General features: G+C 39.2%; 1 protein-coding gene across 1 annotated transcript in view; it reads right to left on the bottom strand.

Annotated features, from left to right (window-relative positions):
* ARHGAP10 (Rho GTPase activating protein 10) overlaps positions 1-21,498 on the bottom strand; it is a 153,481-nt gene that overhangs the window by 100,813 nt on the left and 31,170 nt on the right. Inside the window, exons 2-3 of the mRNA XM_010576113.1 lie at positions 9,045-9,140; positions 8,897-8,958 (exon numbers count right to left, since the gene is read on the bottom strand). Of these exons, the coding sequence (XP_010574415.1) occupies positions 8,897-8,958; positions 9,045-9,140 (158 nt within the window). The remainder of the gene's footprint in view (positions 1-8,896; positions 8,959-9,044; positions 9,141-21,498) is intronic.

Here is a 21,498-nt window from a genome sequence, read left to right as displayed (position 1 = left end):
TGCACCTATGGAAAGGTCAAAGAATTAACTTGAATGTAAAACTGGCAACAGCAGCAATAAAATAATCATTGCCATCATCACCTCAGAAGATCACTGTATCCAACATCTACAACAACATCTTAAAGCAGGCTTTCGGCTTCGTGTATACCTCCTAATTTCATATGTCTTTACAAAACTCCACCTGCTCAGGCACAGTAGTTGTACAGAATGGTGATAATCCTTACTTTTCCAGCTCCATATCCTTCAAAATAAATAAGTAATACGTCATAGATTAAGGGGCCCAAACTAACATTTCCTAGAGGAGACCACAAAGGCACAGACTAAATCCACTAGCAAGTGCATTTACAGCTGTTTGCTACTTTATCAGTCAAGTCAACAAGATCCAATAGGTAACTTACCAGTCAGTGCCAGTCCACAAGATGACTCCAGTTAGCCTGTCACTTCTTCCCTTCTCAGAGAAGGTGGGAGTATAGCTGTTTAGGGAGAAAATGCTTCCCCAAACACTTCCTCCCATGCACTGTAACCTGACAGACAGCACCATCCACCAGCATTCAATGCTCCTCATGCTTTCTCACCCTCCTGCAGTAGGCAGGAGCCGTCTCTCTATGTTCCTGCTCCCTTTGCAGGCACAACCAGGCTTGTCTTGCAGAAGAGGAAGGCTGCTTGCGTGGGCTGTAAAGGAGTATCAGCCCACAAGAGCTGTCCCAGAAGCTCAGTCTAGCCCCTGTGGCTAAAAAGGCTGGACCAACCCAAGTTAATCAAAATGTTTTGCTTATTAGACAAATGCAGCAGTGGCCTCCCAGCTTTCATCCTAAAAGTGTCCTTAGACCTCAGTCTTTACTGGAAAAACTGGAAATCACGCACTGCTCATCAACAACTCCGGTAGTGAGGTAAATATGTATGCTGACTCTGCTCCATTCTGAGTCTAGGCATTCTCCCATACAAGGCAGCTTTACTGAGAAAGAAAAAAAAGAAGTCATAAACATACACCTTGCTACAGACTGCACTGTGACACCCGAGTGCTGAGTTCCCAATTCTCATCCCAGGAACTGGAATGCAGATTAGATGCCAAATGGAAAAGAGAGGTTTACATTTCCCAGTGCACCAACTGGAAAGATTTGTTTGTAGACAGGGGCAGGATTGTTTCTCCCCTCAACAAAGCAATGAGGGAGGCCACCAGTCAGGGCAGAGCTCATGAAACTGTGCAAGTGTTAATGAAACTAGATCTGGGAAGGAAGTTTTGCCCTACTGAGTGCAACAGAGAATGTGGAAAGGAAGACATACCTAGCAGTGATTCAATAACAAAGTAGCTAACACCGCTGCTAAATAAAGAAATTTACCTTCTAATGAAGAAATTTACTACCTACAGCTGCACTTCTGCTTAGAGAGGATATTGCTCTCCTGTGTTTTTTCCTAAGAAATTGCAACATTCAGCCTAATAAAAAAGCTGATTCTGATACCTCCAATGTTAGGGGAGAGGGAAATATATAAAAATTACTTTTTCCTCCAAAAAGCTTTCCTGCTTCGCATAGTGATTTGTTACTGAAATCTCTCAAAGCACTAAGATCTATGTCTGAAACCCTGTATTATGTAACTTTGCAGATACAATTCCACTACTGAGGACATCAGATGTTACTTACGGAGCCTTAATCTCTACTCTTTCTTTTCCCATGAGAACATAATTTGCTCTTACAGTTACATGAATGTGCTCCCAGTTAGCTGCGCAGCCAACTCTCCTGCCAGTATGCCCTGCAGACAGAGCGGCATATCTCTCTAACCACTTCTCAGCACTGGTTTTGTATTTAATTGGAGCACTGATGATTGCAGTCAGTGCAACCCACACCCAAAACTCATTTGTTTGTTTTCAAATGCAAGTTTTCTTGTAAAAGTGTCTGGATTTTCTCACTGCTCTAGAGCTTTCCCTGTAGCTTTACAATCTTAAATAATGAAAGGCCATCAGCCACACACTGGGATTCCTTACTAGAAGTTATTTAATAGTCCTGGCTTTTGAATAAATTTATTCTTATGAAATACATTCCACTATAAAGAGAAAATACTACAAAGCCATAAACATAACAAACAGGAAAAGGAATAAAGAGAGACAGAGTTTCACAAACAGCAACAAATCAGCTTTCCCCCACCTAAAGTGAAGGAAAGCTGTGGATAACTCCTCCAAAGAAAGACCACCCCTTAGCAAACCCAATATGCAAGAGCTGACCAGCGTGACCCAATAGAACATTGGTCTGGTTCTTGTACAACCAGAGAATCACTTCCAGTCCACACTTGGAAATCAGCGGTCGTATAAAGATCTTGACAAAGGAAAAAGGCTGCTCAGGAAAAGAAATAGCATGATGCCCATTTTCTTCGTGCATGGCAAAGCTCATCGCTGAGCAAAAAGATGCCACTGAACGGCAAGGAATTCAACAGCGAACAACAGCTTCAGTGTTTGGTCAAGAATGAACTGCTCACTTATTGTCAGCGCTGTCCTCCACAAGAAACAGTGGTGTTATTAACAACCAGCAAAATCCAAACTGGTGACAGTTTTACAATGCGAATTCCAAACATTTCCCATTGATGAAATAACAGAATGAAAATTCTCCACTGAGTTATGTTGATGCATGTGAGACCACAAAGTTATCTGGAAGAGGAAGCTAGTGGTAACAGAACTTTTCAGCCATATTCACTCAGAGGTGCGAGGAACACACCAGGAACTGACTCTGTACTTTTTTTCTATTGTATAGACAACAGTCATCTTTATTTTATAGATTAATGTGCAGAAGTTCACATGTAACTTGCAAAACAATTTCAGAATACTGTATATAACATTCTGAAATAAACAAGCAAATAAATCAAACATTCAATGTCAGGAATCACCAAAACTTAGAAAGATGAGCCTGAAGTAGTCGTAGTTCCACATTTGTGTTCCATATTCTGATGATTATATGATTGCCATCTGGCCTCATGCCACACAAAGGAAAAGTGAAGACTGGGCAATGAGATATGGTAGCAATTGTTCTGCTTGTTTCTAAAACTGGAAAATATTTTATTAAATTGGACAATTTGCACAAGGTAAAAAAAGGATCTAGGTCGTGCGTTAAGGTAGTCAAATGCTGTTCCTGAGAAATTCCGTTTTATCTGTGCCTCTATCTCTGCATCTGAGATGTTCAATATGCGTTTGGCAACCTAACTTTTCAGAAGTGGTCACCAATTATGCCTTTTCCACTGTCTTGGCAGATATATTTAGTAGTCTGCACTGTCAATGGACTTGAAAGGATCTGAACATACAGAGTACTATATAATGCCTTGAACTCTAATTGAACAGATCTTAAATGCATCTTACATCCAAAACTATTGGATTTTTTTTTTACCCTTAATCAGTGAGTAAATTGATTGCTCCTTCACACAGATTTCTTCAGACTACTGTGAAGATAGATTAAGATTTATGAACCCTTAAATACCCATGTGCAGAGGACCAAAGAAAAGCTCAGAAAAATTAATACCATCTTCACAGCAGAGTAAACTAGTGTGAACTAAATACAAAGAGTCACTGAACAAAAGGTAACAGTAAGCTATTCATGAACACTATGTGTTAAGTGAGTACTTAATGTGTGAAATAAATACTTATGCACTTAAACACTTCATTGTAAGAGGTAAGTATATGTACATATTTGCACAGATTATTTAAATTCTACCTTTAACCTTTTGAGCCTATGCCTTTGAACCTTAACAATTCTGTTAACTTGGGAAGCCACAACTGGGAAACCTCTCCCCCCCGCCCTTTTTTTTTTTTTTTTTAAGAGGAAGAAGAAGAAAGAATAAAATAGTGACTTCACTGAGAAATTTCTTTAAAAATCCATAGAGAAACAGTTTCTCATGTTCCTGATATATGCTAGGAGTAATTCTGCTTTTCAGAGAGATGCTATTTTGAATTTGATTCTGACAACCTGGTAAAACTAACAAAGCATGCAAAAGGATTTTTGAGGACTGGAAAAATACCTATGGCATAAGAAAAACAGTCTTTCTTTTTTGCAAAAAGAAAAAACGGGGGAAAAAAGTTCGAAAAATAACTATGTAGCATCTTCCCTCTGAAGATATCTGAAGGAATAGAGGTGTGCCAAAACTGTAGCAGGAAATGGAAGAGACCATATGAAACAGCAAGTTTATATGGCCTTGGGAAATGACAGAAAACAGTAAGGTGAATATAATTGTATCAGAAATCCTATACAAAGAGAAACATGATGGAGTAAAAAGGAAATACACAAGCACTTAGGGACAAATTTAGAAAGACTAAGGCAAAACACATTTTATTTGGCAAGCGGCAAGAAAACCCTAAAGAAAAGGGGTTCTTCACATGTGCTTCAGAAAACAGAGAGGAAGGAAGCTATAAACCATTATTTAACTGGAAAGAGAGTTAAAACAAACCAACAATTGACTGTAAGACAACAGCAGTTTTAAATAATCTTCACAAAGGAAAAAAAACTCAGTTGATTATAGCAAACGATCTAACAAAGTGGGAAAAAACTGGATGTTAAGGAAACTAAGAATTTCTTAAGAACAATTAGATGTATTCCTACATTACACAACTGAAGAATTAATCGCACTCAAGTCAGAAGGGGCTTTGCTTCAGAGTACTTTAGGAACTAACGGGAGAGGCAGCAAGGTCCCTAAGGATGGTAGAAGAGCAAACACAGCAGCAACTTAAAAGTGAGAAGAGCAGGAGAAAGCAGGAACTGAGAAAGTTACAGACCAGATGTAGCAACTCAGATACTCAAAAGTCCTGGAAGACACTATAGAAAGTTAAAAGCTACTTTGAGTTTGTTAAGAACAGTATCTAGTTTCCTTTTTGAGATCAGCACAGTAGCTGATCTCAATGAAGTCTTCGATGCTGACCCACATGACGTTCTCAAAAGCAAAGGTGGCGACCTGGTCTTAACAAATAAACCACGGGAAGAATGAGAAAACAATATCCTGGTTGCAAAACTGAAAAATACCTGTTCAGCTAAGAGGACATTTCAAGCATCATATAGGAAACCACAGCCAAGTTTCCTGAATGATTCCATTCCTCATTCACCGAGTGGTCCATCCGTCAAATCCACAACTATCCAATTTAGAGACAAGGATGTCATGTGGGACGGTGTCAAACACTTTGCACAAGTCCAGGTAGACGACATCTGTTGCTCTTCCCTTATCCACGAACGCTGGAAGTCACACCTCTGGCAGGGCTGTAGGCAAATACAGCCAACTCACTCAATCCTGCCTGGCATGGGAGTAAGCTAACCAAATGGGACATGAAATGGTACTAGACAGGATCTGAGGGATGGCTGGACATGCCCCATAACCATGAGAGACGCTGGCGAAATTTACAGACAGTGCCATGAGGGCTGACTGCACTTCCAGCATGGTTAAGAGCAAGTTATGTGAGAAACAGGTGAACTCTAGAAGCAGCTAAAGGGCAGGACAGAGGACCTCCGGGGAGGTGAAGCATGCACAGCCAGCACATCAGGGTGGCACACCAGTAGTGGCAAGTACTGCTGAGATTACTGAGGGAAGAGTACAAGTGCTACCAGATTTGATTATGACTTAGCAAGACTGGAATCAACAGGAAAAACTAATTGGGGGCAGGCTGGTCATCTGGGAGAAGAATGGGAAGGAGGAAGGCAGGTATGAAGGTGGTAAAAAGGTGAAGGAGGAGGAAAGGGATAACAGCCACAGGCGATCAGTACCTACCAGGTAGCCCTGCGCTGCTCATCACCGCAGCTTAAATGAGGGCAGCCAGCGAAGCCTGTTGTTCTGAGTCCATCACAAGAATCAAACCTGCTTCTGCTGTCAGGAGAACTGGGGCTGGGAGGGAGGTTTGGTGCTCTCCCTGGCAAGCAGGAAAATGGCCAGGTAGTGGGACAGAGCATCTTAGTATTGCCATGTTGGTGCTTGTTCGTCCCCAGCCTTTTCCTACCAGCCTTGTGAAGTTCCTTTTCATCCCTGCACTTCCATGACACTTTCCTAATGTCAAAGGAGCACAATGTAAGTCCCATGGCTCCATTCAACCTTAACATGTAAAAATAATTTCCAGAATATTCTCAGGGACAAAGTGACCTATTTCCTATCTGCCCTGGGAAACGTCACCAAGCTACAGTGCTATGGAAAAAATGTAATTTGTTTTTGTATTGGCCCCTCTGTAATAATTTCAGTGAAATGTTTGGATTAACGTCAGCTTCCCTTCTCACAAGCAACTGAATCCTTTGACAGCTGGGATATAATTCCAGCAGCTTTTGAAGGAGATGGGACAAATGGTAAAACCATGAAGTGCAAGACTCCAACATCTAAATGAAATTATTAAATATTCACAAAATAAATATTCACCAGACAAATGATAACCAACATGTAAATTTATGGTAAACACTAATAGAAAATTTTATGGCGTCTGCATTCACCACAAACAATACTTTCAGAAAACCATGAGAAGTGTAGTTGATAAGTATTTAAATTCAGTTTACAATGTATTTTAAGCACAAATTTGTTTCATTTACAATACAGTTGTGAAAAAAACCCACCTTTTCTCAAATACCTAAAAATGTAAATGTGCAGCAATATCTGAAATGCCCTTAGTTCTGTAATTATTCATTGATTCCTTTAATTTTACTTTATGTGACTGAAATTTATCTGCAATTCTGCACTGAAACTGAAGCAAGCCGTCAGAAACCTTCTGGTCATCTTCAAAAAAGTAAGGGGGAAAATGCTCAATAAAGAGCATTCTTAACTAAGATGACTGAACGCTTTTGAAAAAAATCCTGCTATATACTTTGCGTCTTAATGGAAAGTCTTTGGATCCCTGACCTGATTCCAAACATCTGTGAGTGTAACATGCCCTAATATTCTCCACGGGAGTATCTCTAGAGCTCATGCCACTGTTAAAATATCCACTGAGAAGTCAAAAAAAAGAAAAAAAAAAAGTCAAGAGCAACAGCCACTGAAAATGATCTTTACCAGCCACCACATAATCATTTTCTCAGAGACTTATGGCCTCTGTTTTATTAACTCGCTCTAGAAATGATACATAACATTTGCTAGACTGCAGATGCAATGAAAAGGCCATGCATCTGGTAACTCAGAGAATATATTCTGTTTCTATTTGGAATTAAATACTTGCCCTGTAATATTTTATACTCCCCAGCTTTTCATCAAACTGTCACTGTTCTAACAAATACTGCATTTCATCCTTTTCTTATCAAGACACTGACATTAATTAGCTTTTAGTGTGCTAATGCCTTCTGCATAAGCATAGGCATCATACCAAAAAAAAAGTAATAGTTTCACAGCATTCAGTCTGAAAAACAGAAGTGTTTTACTATACAGACAGGCAACACTGGATTCTGCACAGCCTACTGTGTTGGTAATCTATCACTGCTGAAGATCTATTGATACAGCCACTGAAACATGCCACATAATTCTGAAGGCCTGAAGCTGACATCTCTCAAAAACCTGGTAACAAAATAGTGTGGAAAACAATGCGACAGGCTATAAAGTATTTTTCATTGTAAAACTTCCCAAAGACTTTCACTAATTAGATCTATGCAACTTCATTAAAAAAAAAATACAGCTACGGATGGCAGGAAAAAGCAGAGTAAAGACTATGCTTCAGAATTACAAAAAACAAAAGCAGCATTCAAACATACTTGAGAAAATCCCTACAACTTGGCAAAAAAACTCGAGATACTGAAAAACTGTCTCTACTATGCAAAGACAGATGTGCAAGGAACCACATAGACCCTAATTCTGACCCAAATGTGGTTCCAGATCAGAACAACATACCAGGACACAATACAGCACACTCAAGGAACCATGGCTATTACCAGGCTCAGGACTACCAGAGAGAAATGTTAAAAAAAACTGTTCACAAATTCTTTTCTCACTTATCTACACACTCCTACACTGCAGACACAGCTTCTGGCAGAGGTGTGCACAGAACACAGATTAGTCGCAGTTTCCTTTCAGCAATGCCAAGTGGTCACTGACTTCCAGGAAGATAAAGATATAATCACATGGCAAATACTGAGGAACCTAACTGCTATCTAAGCTGATCTAAGACCACTTCCTAGATGCAGGATCTGATCACACTCAAAAGAAAATTGGGTACACATCATCTGCTCTATGAATGCCTGCTCTGAAACGAAAGCTGGGCATGCAACTACAGAGGAGAACCATGGTACCATCCAGAAAGAAACCCCCCCATCTTCTGGACAAATTAGGAAGTCAAGATAGCAAGGTGTATTGCAGAGTTCTCAGCCCACAGTCTATGTGCAGCCAACATGACCCATATTACACTAAAACCCTCAGCAATCACAGGCATGTGAATGAAGAACACTCCCTTCTACACAAAAGAGCAACTACGTTTGCAGATACAACCCTCCACCAGAAAGCTCACCCACAAAGAAAAGGTTTGCAAGTCTGCTACTGCATCCAGCCAACACACTGCATCCCAAATCCACATAAGTGTTGAGGCTGGAGCCACAGAGATCCTGGATCCAAATTTGTCCAACTTCCCAACCTTGAGTGTCCTGCTGCAGTATTAAGTCTTTCATCTTGCTTTTTACTGTAAATGGTAAACAACCTTAAGATGGTTTTCCCATTCACCCCAGCCATAACTTATCAGGGCACCACCATTTTAAACCAACTCATAGTTATCTGTCCTTACCCTAATAGCTTTCTTCTTTAATGAGAACTAGCTGCTGTCTGTAACTCTAGACTACAGAATCAGAGGCTGCACAATGAGAGTTTTCACTGTTAACTTATTGATATCAACATCTTGGTGGTTAACAAAGCAGTAAGCAACTTTAACTGACTTTCATCTTACTCTTTGCTATATGTACAGCTTTTTAAAATTTTTATTGCAACTCACCAAAATTTCTCTTTGTTCTTCCAGATTTTTTAAAAAGTTTGAAAACTCATGAAGTGATGCATCTGTAACACAAAACCAGAAAGAAAGTTTAATCATGTTGCAGGATGGCATGGCAAAATATAGCCACTTATAGTCACTTCTTACCTACCTATGTATCTTTCATCATCTGTCTCTGCATCACCAATGAATTCAAATTTAAAGTCTCTCAGAGAATGGGCAAATTTTCTCTGGGCTGCTGAAAGGTCTGCAAGGAAAAAAAGCACAGATTGAAGGTTAGGGAATCATTTTAGGAAGGCTGGAAGATCCCCCTACCCCTAGAATAATCAACTTTTATAAGCAGCTCTTAACATAGGTCTGCCTAAGGCCATTACAAGACATCTAATATTGTCTAACCCTCTTCTGATTTCATCTGGGAATTTGTCACACAGATTTCTTTATAAAAGGCTATATGGTAGAAAGCAAGTGTAATCATGTGTATAGTATTAGACCTATTCTTATGCTTCACTATTCCACAATTTAGGGCACAGGCCATACAAACAGATCTGTAACTACAGAATTTTAAGGCACAACACTCAGAGTAAGTTGTGCCAGTTGTCTTACCCTACTAACCTAAATTCACTAGTGTATTTGTCAGCACAAATACGCATATTAGGATTTTCTATATACTTTACATAGACAGCTCTGCGAGCGAAACATTTATACATAAAGCAAATTTAAAAGAATTGTTGCACTGGAACTTGAAATTCCATGGAGTTAAACTATGCCAAAAGTTAAGTTAAATGAACAGCATTAAAATTAATTTTGTATAATAACCATTTTGCAATATTCCTAAAACATTTTCTTCAACCCAATTTTTACCTATTGGTGTTTGACAATTTGGGGTCAGAGGGCTGCACTCTTACATCTCTCAGGAAGTAATCAGACTCTATATTCAGCCACAATATCATCATTATAAATCCTTATTAAGGTTTATAAAGCTGTAAATAAGCAGCATACATACACGTTTCTGTTGTGCTGACATGTGCAGGTTGGGAATGTCATGAGTTCTGGAAGGATGGAATTGCTCAATGGAAAAAAAGGATGCAAGGATGCATGTCCTAGTACACTCCTACCCAGCAGTAAAGGTTTTACTCACATTTTTGTTGTCACCCAAGGTTAAGGGCAATCTGAAATATCTAGTTAATCTATAATCTTTTTCGTATCACGTGCAGTTCTGAAGGGCTAAGAACAACACTTTTAACGGACCAGCTAAGCATTTTGTTCTTTAATATTAACTTGAGCTAAAAGACTACAAACTTGGGCTTTTTTTGTTGTTCTTGTTTTGTTTGTTCGTTTTAAAAAAAAACCAAAAAACAAAACACTTTATGATAGGTCCTGCATCCAACGCATCGTATGTTTTATCATGTGTCATAGTCAAGTACAACTTCAACATACAATGCTGCACTGAAAGTTCAGTTCAACCACTTAAAAGATAAGTCACAAATACTCTATAACAGCAAGGCACAACCTAAAATGAAAAATTGCTTTCTGTTCCTCACCATTCCACATTCCTTTCTTTTCACCCATTTCTCATTAGTCCTTTCCTCACCTATTGTGTAACAGTGCCGTTCCCTGTGACGCCATGCTGCCAGGTACTCGCCTCCCTTTTGCAACTATTTCCAAAGCCTGTACATGTAACCTTCAACCCATGAAACAGAAGGATGCTGCACAGGGTTGAAGGAAGAAGGACAAGAAGGTCAAAGGAAAAAGTAACAAAATTCCCACGCAAAAGCAAACATGGGTATTTTAACTCAAATGTCTTGTGGGCTAAAAGGCTGTTCATAAAGTGCCAGCAAAAGAAACAAGTTCTGCCAGCTGTGAAAGGCTTAAAGATGGAAAATAACAAGTTTCTTAAACATCTAATGTTATGCTTATTTGTGAGCCAGGTCACAACACAAGGCTGAAAAGAGTTTATTTATGGGAGAATGGGTCCAACAACACACACTCTTCCAAACTTCTTTAATTTTTTTGAATCCGATAATCCCCTACCAAAGCCCTGTCATGTGAAAGCTAGCCCCATGCAAGAGGAAGGAATTATTTATTATGTTTTCTCCCATTTGTAGAAGTGAAGTATTCAAATAATGTTGAGCAAGGTACATGTTAAAAGAAGGCATGCAGCACTGCATGCACGCACCACCCCCTTTCCCCTTCACAGACTGAAAAGGCACTAAAATACTGAAGTGGGCTATGGGCTTTGATAAGCCTTTCTCTAGCGGTACAAAACCACCTCCTGCACAGCTGCATATCCCACCTTGCCACCAAAAGCCCCCTCTTTGGTGACAGTAGACAGAACCTGTGCCCGCGCCCCGACTCTTTCACTGCAAAGTCCAACATCTTCAGTCAAATTAAGAAGGGGCTGAATCAAAACACTGAGCTTGTCACAGGGTCAGAAAGCCACATTCATGCATTTCTCTTTACTTAGTTTGCTAAGGGATTGAAAATTACTGACCAAAGGGCTGACTAGGTGGTTGGAAGCAGTAACCTTTTAACACACCAAAGCTAGATTTTCAGAGTTCCTGTAGTAAAGCCATGAAGACACATTAAATTTTTGCAATGTCTTTCCACAAGTCATCTCTGAAATGTTTAAGAACTGTTCCAGAAAATTTTTGAAAGCTTCAGGGGGTGGGGGGAGGTTGGGGGTTTGGGGGACAGAAGAATGACCTGATGGGTCAAGAAAAACTGCAAATACCTGGCTATTGAACCAACACCTAGAAGAAAAGACAACGAAATAGGAAAAGATTTTCTGCCAGACTTTAAGAACTTGGCACTTTCAACAAAGGTGAGAAGTCACTAGAGCAAAATAAAAAACCAACCACATGTTGCACGATGTAACCGGGAAGAAACAAACCTCCTGACTGAGGGAAGAACAGTCCAGTCATTTGGTTCAACAGACTGCTGCAATGATCAGAGTCCTAACTGTTGCCAAAATAAAGAGATTTTTAATCCTGCTTAGTCAGCAGATGTTAACTACAAGATTCATCCTCCAATGTTTATATATCATCCATCAGTCTTGCTTTATTTTAGCTAAATTTACATTTAAGGTCACATTCTGTTTTCATTCCCTATGCTGAAATAGCACTGGTCTAACGTAAAACTAGCACCTTGCTGGGCAGAACCGCTAGTGCACAGCTATGCACAGGAATGGAAGAGTCTCTGGTCTGCCTCTTGCTAAACTAAAAGAAACAGAACTAAAAGAAACAGAACCAAGGAAAACTTTCTCAAAGGAGCAGATCAAGAACACTGAACTCGTTTTGCTACAGCACAGGAAAAATTATGAGGGTGATGGCTAGACTCAAAAAGATAGCACAGCCCTGTGTTGGATTTTCTTGCCACCTGACAAACCATGGCCAGGGGGAGACAGCCGAGACGGTCTGCAGTCAAACCTTCCACTGTGGGGCAAACAGCATGAAACTGCTCCAGCCTTTACCCTGATAAATTCCGCATATCCTACAGTACATACACATTCATTCACATAATTACAAGCATTTACAAAACTCTATAAAAGCAAACCAGATGCTGATATCGCCATAAGTACTATGCTCTCTTACTACTGTGTTACGATTTAAGTGCTGAGCATTGTTGCTTAAGTTAGAAATCTCATAAATGTAACTTGGCTTTCTTCCATCCTGTGTCAGAAGACCTTTACTACAGCAAAATTATTCGGCTAGCACTGACAGATACATCCCAGTATTGTTCCACATCAGCATTAGAGCTTGCAAGACCAGTATGTGCTATGTAACTGTAAACATACATGGATTCCAGCTCCATAAATTAGAATAAGACAGTGCATGAGTACAGTATGTATCAAACAGCACAGCCAGTTACACCGATTATCCAAATAATGCTGTAGCCTCCTGAAAAAACACAGTGAGAATTTAGGGGGCCAGAAAGTAATTATTTTATTCCCTTTAATCTCCACATTCTACACAGTAACACCAAATAGATACAGGAAGCAGGAAGAGGGTTGTTGCTTGTTGAAAGCTGCTGCTAGCATTTAAAGGGAGGAACCAAACACTAACACTCTTTCCTGAATAAAATGTAATCCTGGCAAACCCATAAGGCAGACTCATTTCAAAGACTCACTTTCTTAAAACGCTAAAAGAAACCAAGCATCTGCTACATGTTTTGACCAAAAGACTGAAGAGAAAGACATAGACATTTCCAAAGAGAGAAGGGAGGGACATAAGGACACCAGGGCTTTTAATTTTCTCTCTTTGTTAATGTTCATAACAGTACACTATTTATTTCATGTTTGAAGGTAACTACTTAAAAAACACACCAGAAGAAACCAGAACAGCCACCAGCTCCCCCACTTTGCTCTGAAACACTTTGGTAACAAGTGCTCCTGTCAGCTCTTCCTGCACCAGATGTGCTGCCAGTGCCCCACACAAATACCTCCATATTTTTCCATTTGGATTTGGAGGAAAATATTTTTGTTCCTTATCTGAGTTGAGCCAACAGGACACCATTAGTTGCCAGGCAGTGGCCAGCCCTCCCAGCACCAGACTCCAATCGCTCCCTTTAAGATCAATACTAACTTCAGTGTTAGCCACCTAAACTAAAACTCTTGCACAAAGACAGAAAATATTGCTTCCTAAGGCTATCCTAGATCTCTTTTGCATGGCAGGAGAATTACCTGCTTTTAACTGCATTCTGTATCAGTGTTAATGTTTTTCTAATGCAAAAATACAGATTTCTACATCAAGCTTCGCTTTTGCTGTACTATAATGATTCTTTAAGAAGGACCGGAATTACATCGCCATTCCTCATCCCTAACTACAAATCTCAGTAACAGATATGCTCCAGGAATAACAGATTTCTAGTGGCTTTATTTAACATGGGCTAAAACTGCTCTGGTCTTGTTCAACAACACTCTCCTCAAAAAGCTAAAAGGTTAACAAATACTTAGATTTAACTACCAAGCTCATCTTCAAGCTACATTAATACATTAAGGACTAATATTAGACTTCTCAATCTATTTTCCTCGCAGTAGGCCAAGATCAGGCAAGCTACACACCGTCGTGAAACAGGTAAGGACAAGCTGAGTGAGAGTCAGCCTCTCCCCTCTTCTTCTCAGGCATCAATCTCACTTGCAAGAGCTAACGAAGCAGCTTTAGAGGAACAGAGTACATAAAACAGTTTGTCCAAGAGCTGCAATATGGACTTGTATGATGTTTTGTACAAAACATGCACCATCTCAATGCTTACTAAAGCAGCTCCGTGTTTCTCTTCTGTGTCCCCTTTAGCAAGGTGAACAATGAATCTAATATAATCCACGACACTGAGAACATGAACAGGATTTAGTTATTACCTTAGTAAGGTGGATAAACAGGATTTACTTATCAACTTAGCAGATGCAAGCCATGTGGCAGATTCTTAAGAGCAGTAACACGTTCCAACTCCCTAAAACCAAATCAACTTTTTACTACTCATTTTTATCTGATAAGTATATTGAAAGAATGATCAAAACAGAAGAAAATGACAAAAAAGCTAAAATACAAAGTTATTCCCCTTCAAAACCTGAAGAGAAATCAAGTTCAAAGACTAAAAGGTTTCTGGAGTCCTGTTCTGACAATGTCACATTACCCACAGCAACTCACGAGCTTCCGAAAGCTTAGCAAATTCAGGTATGAGGATTAAAAATCAACTCATTACTGACTTGCCAAGTACCTCGACTTCCCCTGCGCCCCAGCATAATACAGTGTAAGCATATTTGGACCATCCCACACCTTTAAAACAAATAAGAAAAACCACAACCTCTCACCATGTCAGTTTAATTCAACTAGCAACACAGCATTCTGCTCCTGCTGGCCCAAAGGCACCTCCAGCTGCGGCTCCCGAGAGTCCAGCAGTTGACAGCTTCACACCCTTCACATGCATATGCTCAGGTCTGAGACAAACCTATACCAATTGTACTAAAGTTATGATGTGCTTTACTATTTACTAAAAACCCTCAGAAATTCGGTGTCAGAATGAAGTTACTTTAGATCAAGTTTACACGCACATGTGCACACATATTTTCAAAATACAACGAAAAAGAGGAAGAGCTAGGACACAGCAGCAGCAATATTTCAGGAAAAGTCTTTCAAATTTTAACATGGAAGGCTTTTTGTTACCAAACTAGAGAAAAAAAAAGAAAAAAAAACACTTTGCATTTCAGCATCAAACAGAAAAAAGGAACTTGCAAGAATAAAATGAAAAACAAACAACCCTAAGGTAATTTATATGTAACTACAAGAAATGAGTAACAATTTTAGGAATCTTAATCTCTAATGGATTTTTCTTTTTAACTCATCACAGATAGGAATTTATGTCGTTCTTCTGCTACACTAAAAGTCCAAATTTTGTCACGATTCTCCCAACTAATGACAATAGGAAGTGAACACCTAGAAGCCAAAAAAAGAAAAGCATGTTTTTATTGCCCAATCTAAGAAAAAGAGAGACAACTGAATATTGGGGCAATAAATATCATTCTTCAGAACAGTGCCTCTGTAACATACTGACTGGTCTTAAATATTTCCTCCGTGATGTTTGACATTCCCTATTACCAGTTTTAGTGCATGCTGGGGTCATTAACTGTGGCATTAAGTGACAAGTGAAAACAGGCTATTTAGCCTGAATAAGCAACATGTAAATAGCATGACAGATATTCTAACCTTCTTCCCACCTCTTAAGAGAGAACACCACCCAATTTATGCAAGATTTCTATTACATAGGTTACTTCTGTCATATTCTGTGATTTTCCTTCTTTCAAACGCATAATCCCATAGTCTAAATACCACCATTCTCCACATCGATCAAACAGGCAAGTTAAGAAAACTTTCACATTTAAGCTAAGTAGATTCTTATTTTCAGATATGCAAAATGGTTTAGATGGTATAACCTCCAACCATTGTTTTCTCCTATAGAAAGTATGCAGCATAATAACATAAAACACCTATCATCTTACCTACCTTCTCTAGTTAGTTCTCCAACTTTTACCAGAGGAAAAGGACTTAACTCATTTCTCCTCTTTCTACCCTTGCAACTACAAGGGTACAAACTCCACATTCCCCCACATCAAGTAACAGCTAATTAACATGTTAATTACCATATATGAACTGTCACAAAGTAGCATCCTATGCGAGTATGGGCAAACTGCCAAATCATGCTCCTATTGTCCCTCAGCTGCACCACACCTTCTTGAGCTCTGGTTATTTGCCTTTTTAGCTGGATCTTTGAAATCAGTGAGCCAGCCCTACTCCACCCTGCCAAGGGCATTTTTGTCTTTGCATCACAGACTTTAGGCAAAATGGCACATGTAGTATCTCAGCAGAGATTAAGGCTCTCCCAGAGCATTTCTAACAGCTCTTACAAAAAAGTGCACCCCTCTGCCAGCTCAGATGGTGACTAAATCTTTCAGTTCTGCTCTTCAGGAGCACAGTTACAATTCACGAAAGAAAAAGACAAGCTGCATCGCTGGCCCTACAACCCTGCCAATAAATTCACTGCTTCAGGAGTGAAGAAACATTCCTGCAATCACCCTGACATAAGACCTGTATTCTAAAGACTCTGCTGAAGAGTCATGATGGAAGTCACTGTGGAGAACCACAAAGATACTTTGTCTTCAGAGGAATCATAACCATCTTCCTGGTCCTTACAACCTCCATGTCTCTGAGAACAAAACACACCAAAAGAAGTAGTAAACTAAAAAGCAAGGCCTAAGAAAAACAAATTTGCAATGCAGAAAACTATGAGAGCATTCCACCAAAGCCACCCAGTTCCCAAAGACAAAAACTAGCAGTTCAGGATTTGCTGCAAAGGTTTCCCTATATCATACCACACTAAATGGCAGCAAGGTGGACACCAATGTTATGTATATAATCTGTTCCCAAAAGAAAACTCTGCATCAATCCAGAAGCAACAGTTTGAATACACAACACCAAAATAGTTGTACCATCAAAGCTTTCACTGGTAAAACTTTCTACAATACATTCAGCTCTGTAAGTCGCACAGACCTGGGGACTGTCTTCCAAAAGTGACTGAATTAGAAAACATGAGATGAAAACATTCCTTTTCAGAGATCAGGATTTTACGATTATTATTGTAAAGATGTATGAATTCAGAAGGTGAGTTACACTTAGAGTAGTGAATTTTCTAGCAGAATTTTAACACTGACTGAAGTCTTTTATAAGACAACTCTGATCACTAAATGGAACATAAATTTCCAGATGTTGTATTCTTCAATTCAAATTCTTATAAAACACCACAGATTTGAAGGCCATCCTGCATTTATTCGTGATTTCTTTACTCATATTTATTCTGTTGGATGACTATGTTTCTGTTTCACAAACCATTTATATCCTAAACGAAGCTTTGATGACTCAAGGACAATTTGCAAACATGCAAGGGTGTCCAGTAGCAAGTAAATCAAAAGGCCATACTGCTTAAGGATGAAAAAATCTTTAAACTGAAAACATTCTCCTTAACTGAGAAACTCTGTGAAAGAAATAAAGTAGTTAGCGGAAAAAAAATGTGTTTACTGTACAGATACTTATCCAATATCAGCATTCTGAATGTTTTAATTCTGGAGTATCGCTTTCTTTCCCAGACTTATTTCCCAAAGAATAACTATAATGTTTATATAAAACGGAGTATACTGTGTTGAAATATTATTTTGATTGCAAAAGAAAAGACCAATTCACTGTTGGGCAGAAGCTCAGTTTTGCCATTACATTCTCCAACAGAGTTTAATGGTTGGGGGGCAACTCCACATAATCAAACCTATACTCTGAATATGGAAAATAAAGCATTAACCCCTCACAGCTCATCTTAAATTAAATATTCTCTGAATTCAGAGCACTTTACTTTTCAAAGTCCAAATAACTAACAGGACATGTCCACCTAATTTCTTCAGCGATCAAAATTCACTCATGGCAGTCAGGTGAAGCTGTTAACATCAACACAGCAGGAGGACCTGACCCATGACCAGGGCACAGAGATTTCCCCCTTCCAAGAAACAGGACTGACTTCATTATTTGAAGTCTGCTGTCTTAGAAAGCACACATGTGACCAAAACTTGATGTAGTTGAGAAAGCTGGAGGGGGAACACAACTCAGCCTGGGCTGGGAAGGTCACAGCAAACACGTCAGCTTGTAAGTTTTTCACATGTCGCATCTGCTGCCATTGAGCATGAACATAAACTCAGAGTTCACATCCAATAGTTTAAGCAAGATCTTTCTTTCCTCTACAGCAGCAAGGAATGGGGGGAAACAAGGAATGTGAGAGAAACACACCACCTTTCCCCACAATCTGTAGCTAAATGAATCCTGAACAGGATTTCATGCAATAAAGGCCTTTTTCCAGACAGAACTCTCTGTCTGCTTAGTTCCAGCCACCTGCAGACAATGCATGCAAGTGTTAGTGCTTTTCAGAAGTCAGAAGACAATTCCATAATGGGAAGTGGGCAGCCAAAACACAAGGGAGCCACCTCCCTAATGAATGACTAGAGCAAGTATTTTTATCATCTTTAAAAGCACATGCTGTTCAACTGACGGTTTGAAATATTTTATGAAGCTGTGTATCAAGTCTGCAGAAATGTAAACACTAAACATGAAAACCTTTGCCAAAAAATTAAAAAAAAAAAGCATAATTCACAGTGTTTTCTCTCTTGTAAATGGCAGATACCTCAAAACATTGTCACTTGTATGGAATTACTGCCTGTCTGAACATTTGCATATGTAGACAAAAATCCACAAGGAGATCAAACTCGCAAGATACTGCAATTTCTCCACAACAAAACATGTCCAAACACGCACTCAGCACACCTGCACACATATAATTAGAGCGTTATACGAAATGGCTACCAAATATTTTGTCATCAGTAAGACCATAAAAGGTTCAGAAAATAAAGTTACATCTTCACCAGTCCCTCTGCTCATGAGTCATGAAAATTAAGCAAAATTCTTCCAGTAGGCTGAGAAAGACCTTAGATAGCACGGCTTTATTTTCCCAAGTGCAACAAGATTCAAGTGGGAGAGGACAGGGGAAAACACAACGAGGAATTGGACAAATGAGCAGCTGAGATCTATAATTCACCAAGTAATGCTAAGTGCCCAACCTTCAGGCTATTTATTTACTTATTTATTTAAAAGATGAGCGTATGAGTGCATTTTGGAAAATCCTTGACAATTTACTGCATTTCTACACATAAAAAAACCTTAAAATCCAAATTCAAAATGCAGAGGGTAAGAATTCTGGCAAGATTTGCATTAAACTCCTTTTGTTGAGGTATAGACTGTTTTGTCCACCGTAGGCAAGCCAAGGTGAATCTTCAGCATCAAGAAGGATGGGATGAGCACACCAAGCCCCTGAAGAGGGAATAGTTCAGGAATAACTTTGCTATAGCTAGACACAGAAGTGAAATTAATCCAAGTTTTGACAGAAAAAACAGCTGGCAGCAACTGTGGTGCAGAGGACAGCTTGTACTTACATCATATATAGTTTCCAGAAAAAGCACCAGACAGCACAGCAGTGGGTAGCTAAACTAGATGCCCGAATTAAAAAAAGGTTTTATTACACACTTTTGCAAAACTGTCAAATGAGTATTTTACATGTAAAGCAACACAACAGTTGCGTGTCAGAAGGAAGTTTTTCTGATAGCTCTTACATGAGCTGTTTCTGGCTAAACCACATTAAAACTGAAGCTTCTAATTAGGTCAGACCAAAACCATATACATACACCACAGAATATTTCAACATCTGTATACTGAATACAGGATTCCTTTAAATAAATAAAAACAGCAGAAAGCACTGAAATACATGAAACGTGAAAGTAAAGGAGGAGCCTCCCACTCCCCTTTCACTGCTCTCACTGTTGCTCTTTTAGTTGTTGCTAGAGGAAGCCCTGATGCTCCAGCATCATTTCACCTACCAGCTTCTCTGATTATTGCAATTTATTTGCCTGGGCAGAATAATAAAGTTATTGCTCCTGCCATCAATAACCGCTAACAGAGCTTGCCAGGAAATATTTATTTAAATATTCAACTATGTAGTATGGTATATGCCAGAAGAGAAACTTCACTTATCTCTGGTCTGGAGAGTTGCACAATATTTGAACTCTATGTGCAAAGAAATTCGGCAATCCTTCTGTCACTTTCAGCTTAGAAATTTTACAGGAGGCCAATGAATCAATTGTAGGATATTACTATGTATGTAGAAGAGACACACAGCCAAACTTACTAACCCTGATGAGGAAAAAAACTTTGACCTTAAAGTTACTGGCACACAAGCATGTGAAAGCCTCACTGCTCTGGGATTTCAGTACGTTTCTCCAAAATGAGCTTCCAATCTGGATATCAGTGGCGAGTGGTTCCCAAAATCAAAGATCACTGAATGATCAAAAACCAAATCAAAACTATTGAGCAAAAGCAATTTAGGATAGTCAAGAGCAACTACCATATCCTTATGAGAAGCACAAGGCATGAAAGAAACATCTTGCAATACTACACAGCTATACTAACATAACTTATAAGCAGGAAACAAAGCCATTTGTTTAGTCTTCTAATGCAACTTTCACATTTCATTCTGTTTTCAAACAAAAGGAAGACTTACAGTATATAACACAGTGAGAATCTTTTTTTAGATATACCTACATCCTTTATGCTTTGACACAAGAATTAGCTTAAATTTACTATCTCGGTTTTAGAGAAAAGTCAAGCTGGTTTTGCTTCTAAATGAGCGTAACATGTATAATTTGAGAGCATAAGTACTAGTCTACATACCTTTTTTGATTTTTCCTTAACTATTCCAGCTGCATTACTATGCACTCTGCATTTCTGACATAAGGTGTTCTCACAAGAGAGAAGATAATGCAGTTTCTTGCGTAAGTCGAGCAACACCGTGAAAGTATTCACAACCTCGCTTAGAAACTACTATGTATTTCCTGCACTGGAAGTGACTATTCTCACCAAAAGTACAGAGTTCAGCACTTAGTTCAGTAGTGTTTGAGTTTCACTGATGGAAGCTGAGGAAAAAAGAGTGAGCCAGCATTTCCAAAGAGAAAGTTGTTTTATCAAATGTTTGGATTTGTGAGGTTTCTATTACCATTTCTGGGGTTGAGGTGTAAAGCTTAGTATGCTTTGGAGAATTTGTTCATAAAACTGGAAGGACTGATTTTTGCTTTGCTTCTCTTCCCTGGACCCGCCAACACCAACTTATATTCAAGTACTGTCCCTGCTTATCATCAGCCAAAGGATCCACAACTCTGCCTTGCTAGCCCAGATATACTCACCATACTCAGAGCTTTAACCGCATGTGTCAGAGTAAGTGAGAAGTGGACCAAAGGGGAGCAGAAGACTAAAGCTGACCCACAACTGACCACAAATGTCAAATTAAAAATCTAATCAGGGGTTCCCTTCTCTAAACCAAGACAAAATTTTAAAAAACCCATTGTACCAGCCTAATAGCTCAAACAAGGAGCTGTTTGGACAGTGACAATCTATGCTATAGAATCACAGAATCATTTAGGTTGGAAGAGACCTTTAACACCATCAAGTCCAACCATTAACCTAACACTGCCAAGT

Source organism: Haliaeetus leucocephalus, unplaced genomic scaffold (assembly GCF_000737465.1).
Source record: "Haliaeetus leucocephalus isolate CR32 unplaced genomic scaffold, Haliaeetus_leucocephalus-4.0 Scaffold21, whole genome shotgun sequence".
Classification (NCBI taxonomy): Eukaryota; Metazoa; Chordata; class Aves; order Accipitriformes; family Accipitridae; genus Haliaeetus; species Haliaeetus leucocephalus.
Note: the sequence above shows the minus strand (reverse complement) of the source record. Positions and strands in the feature narration are given on the sequence as shown.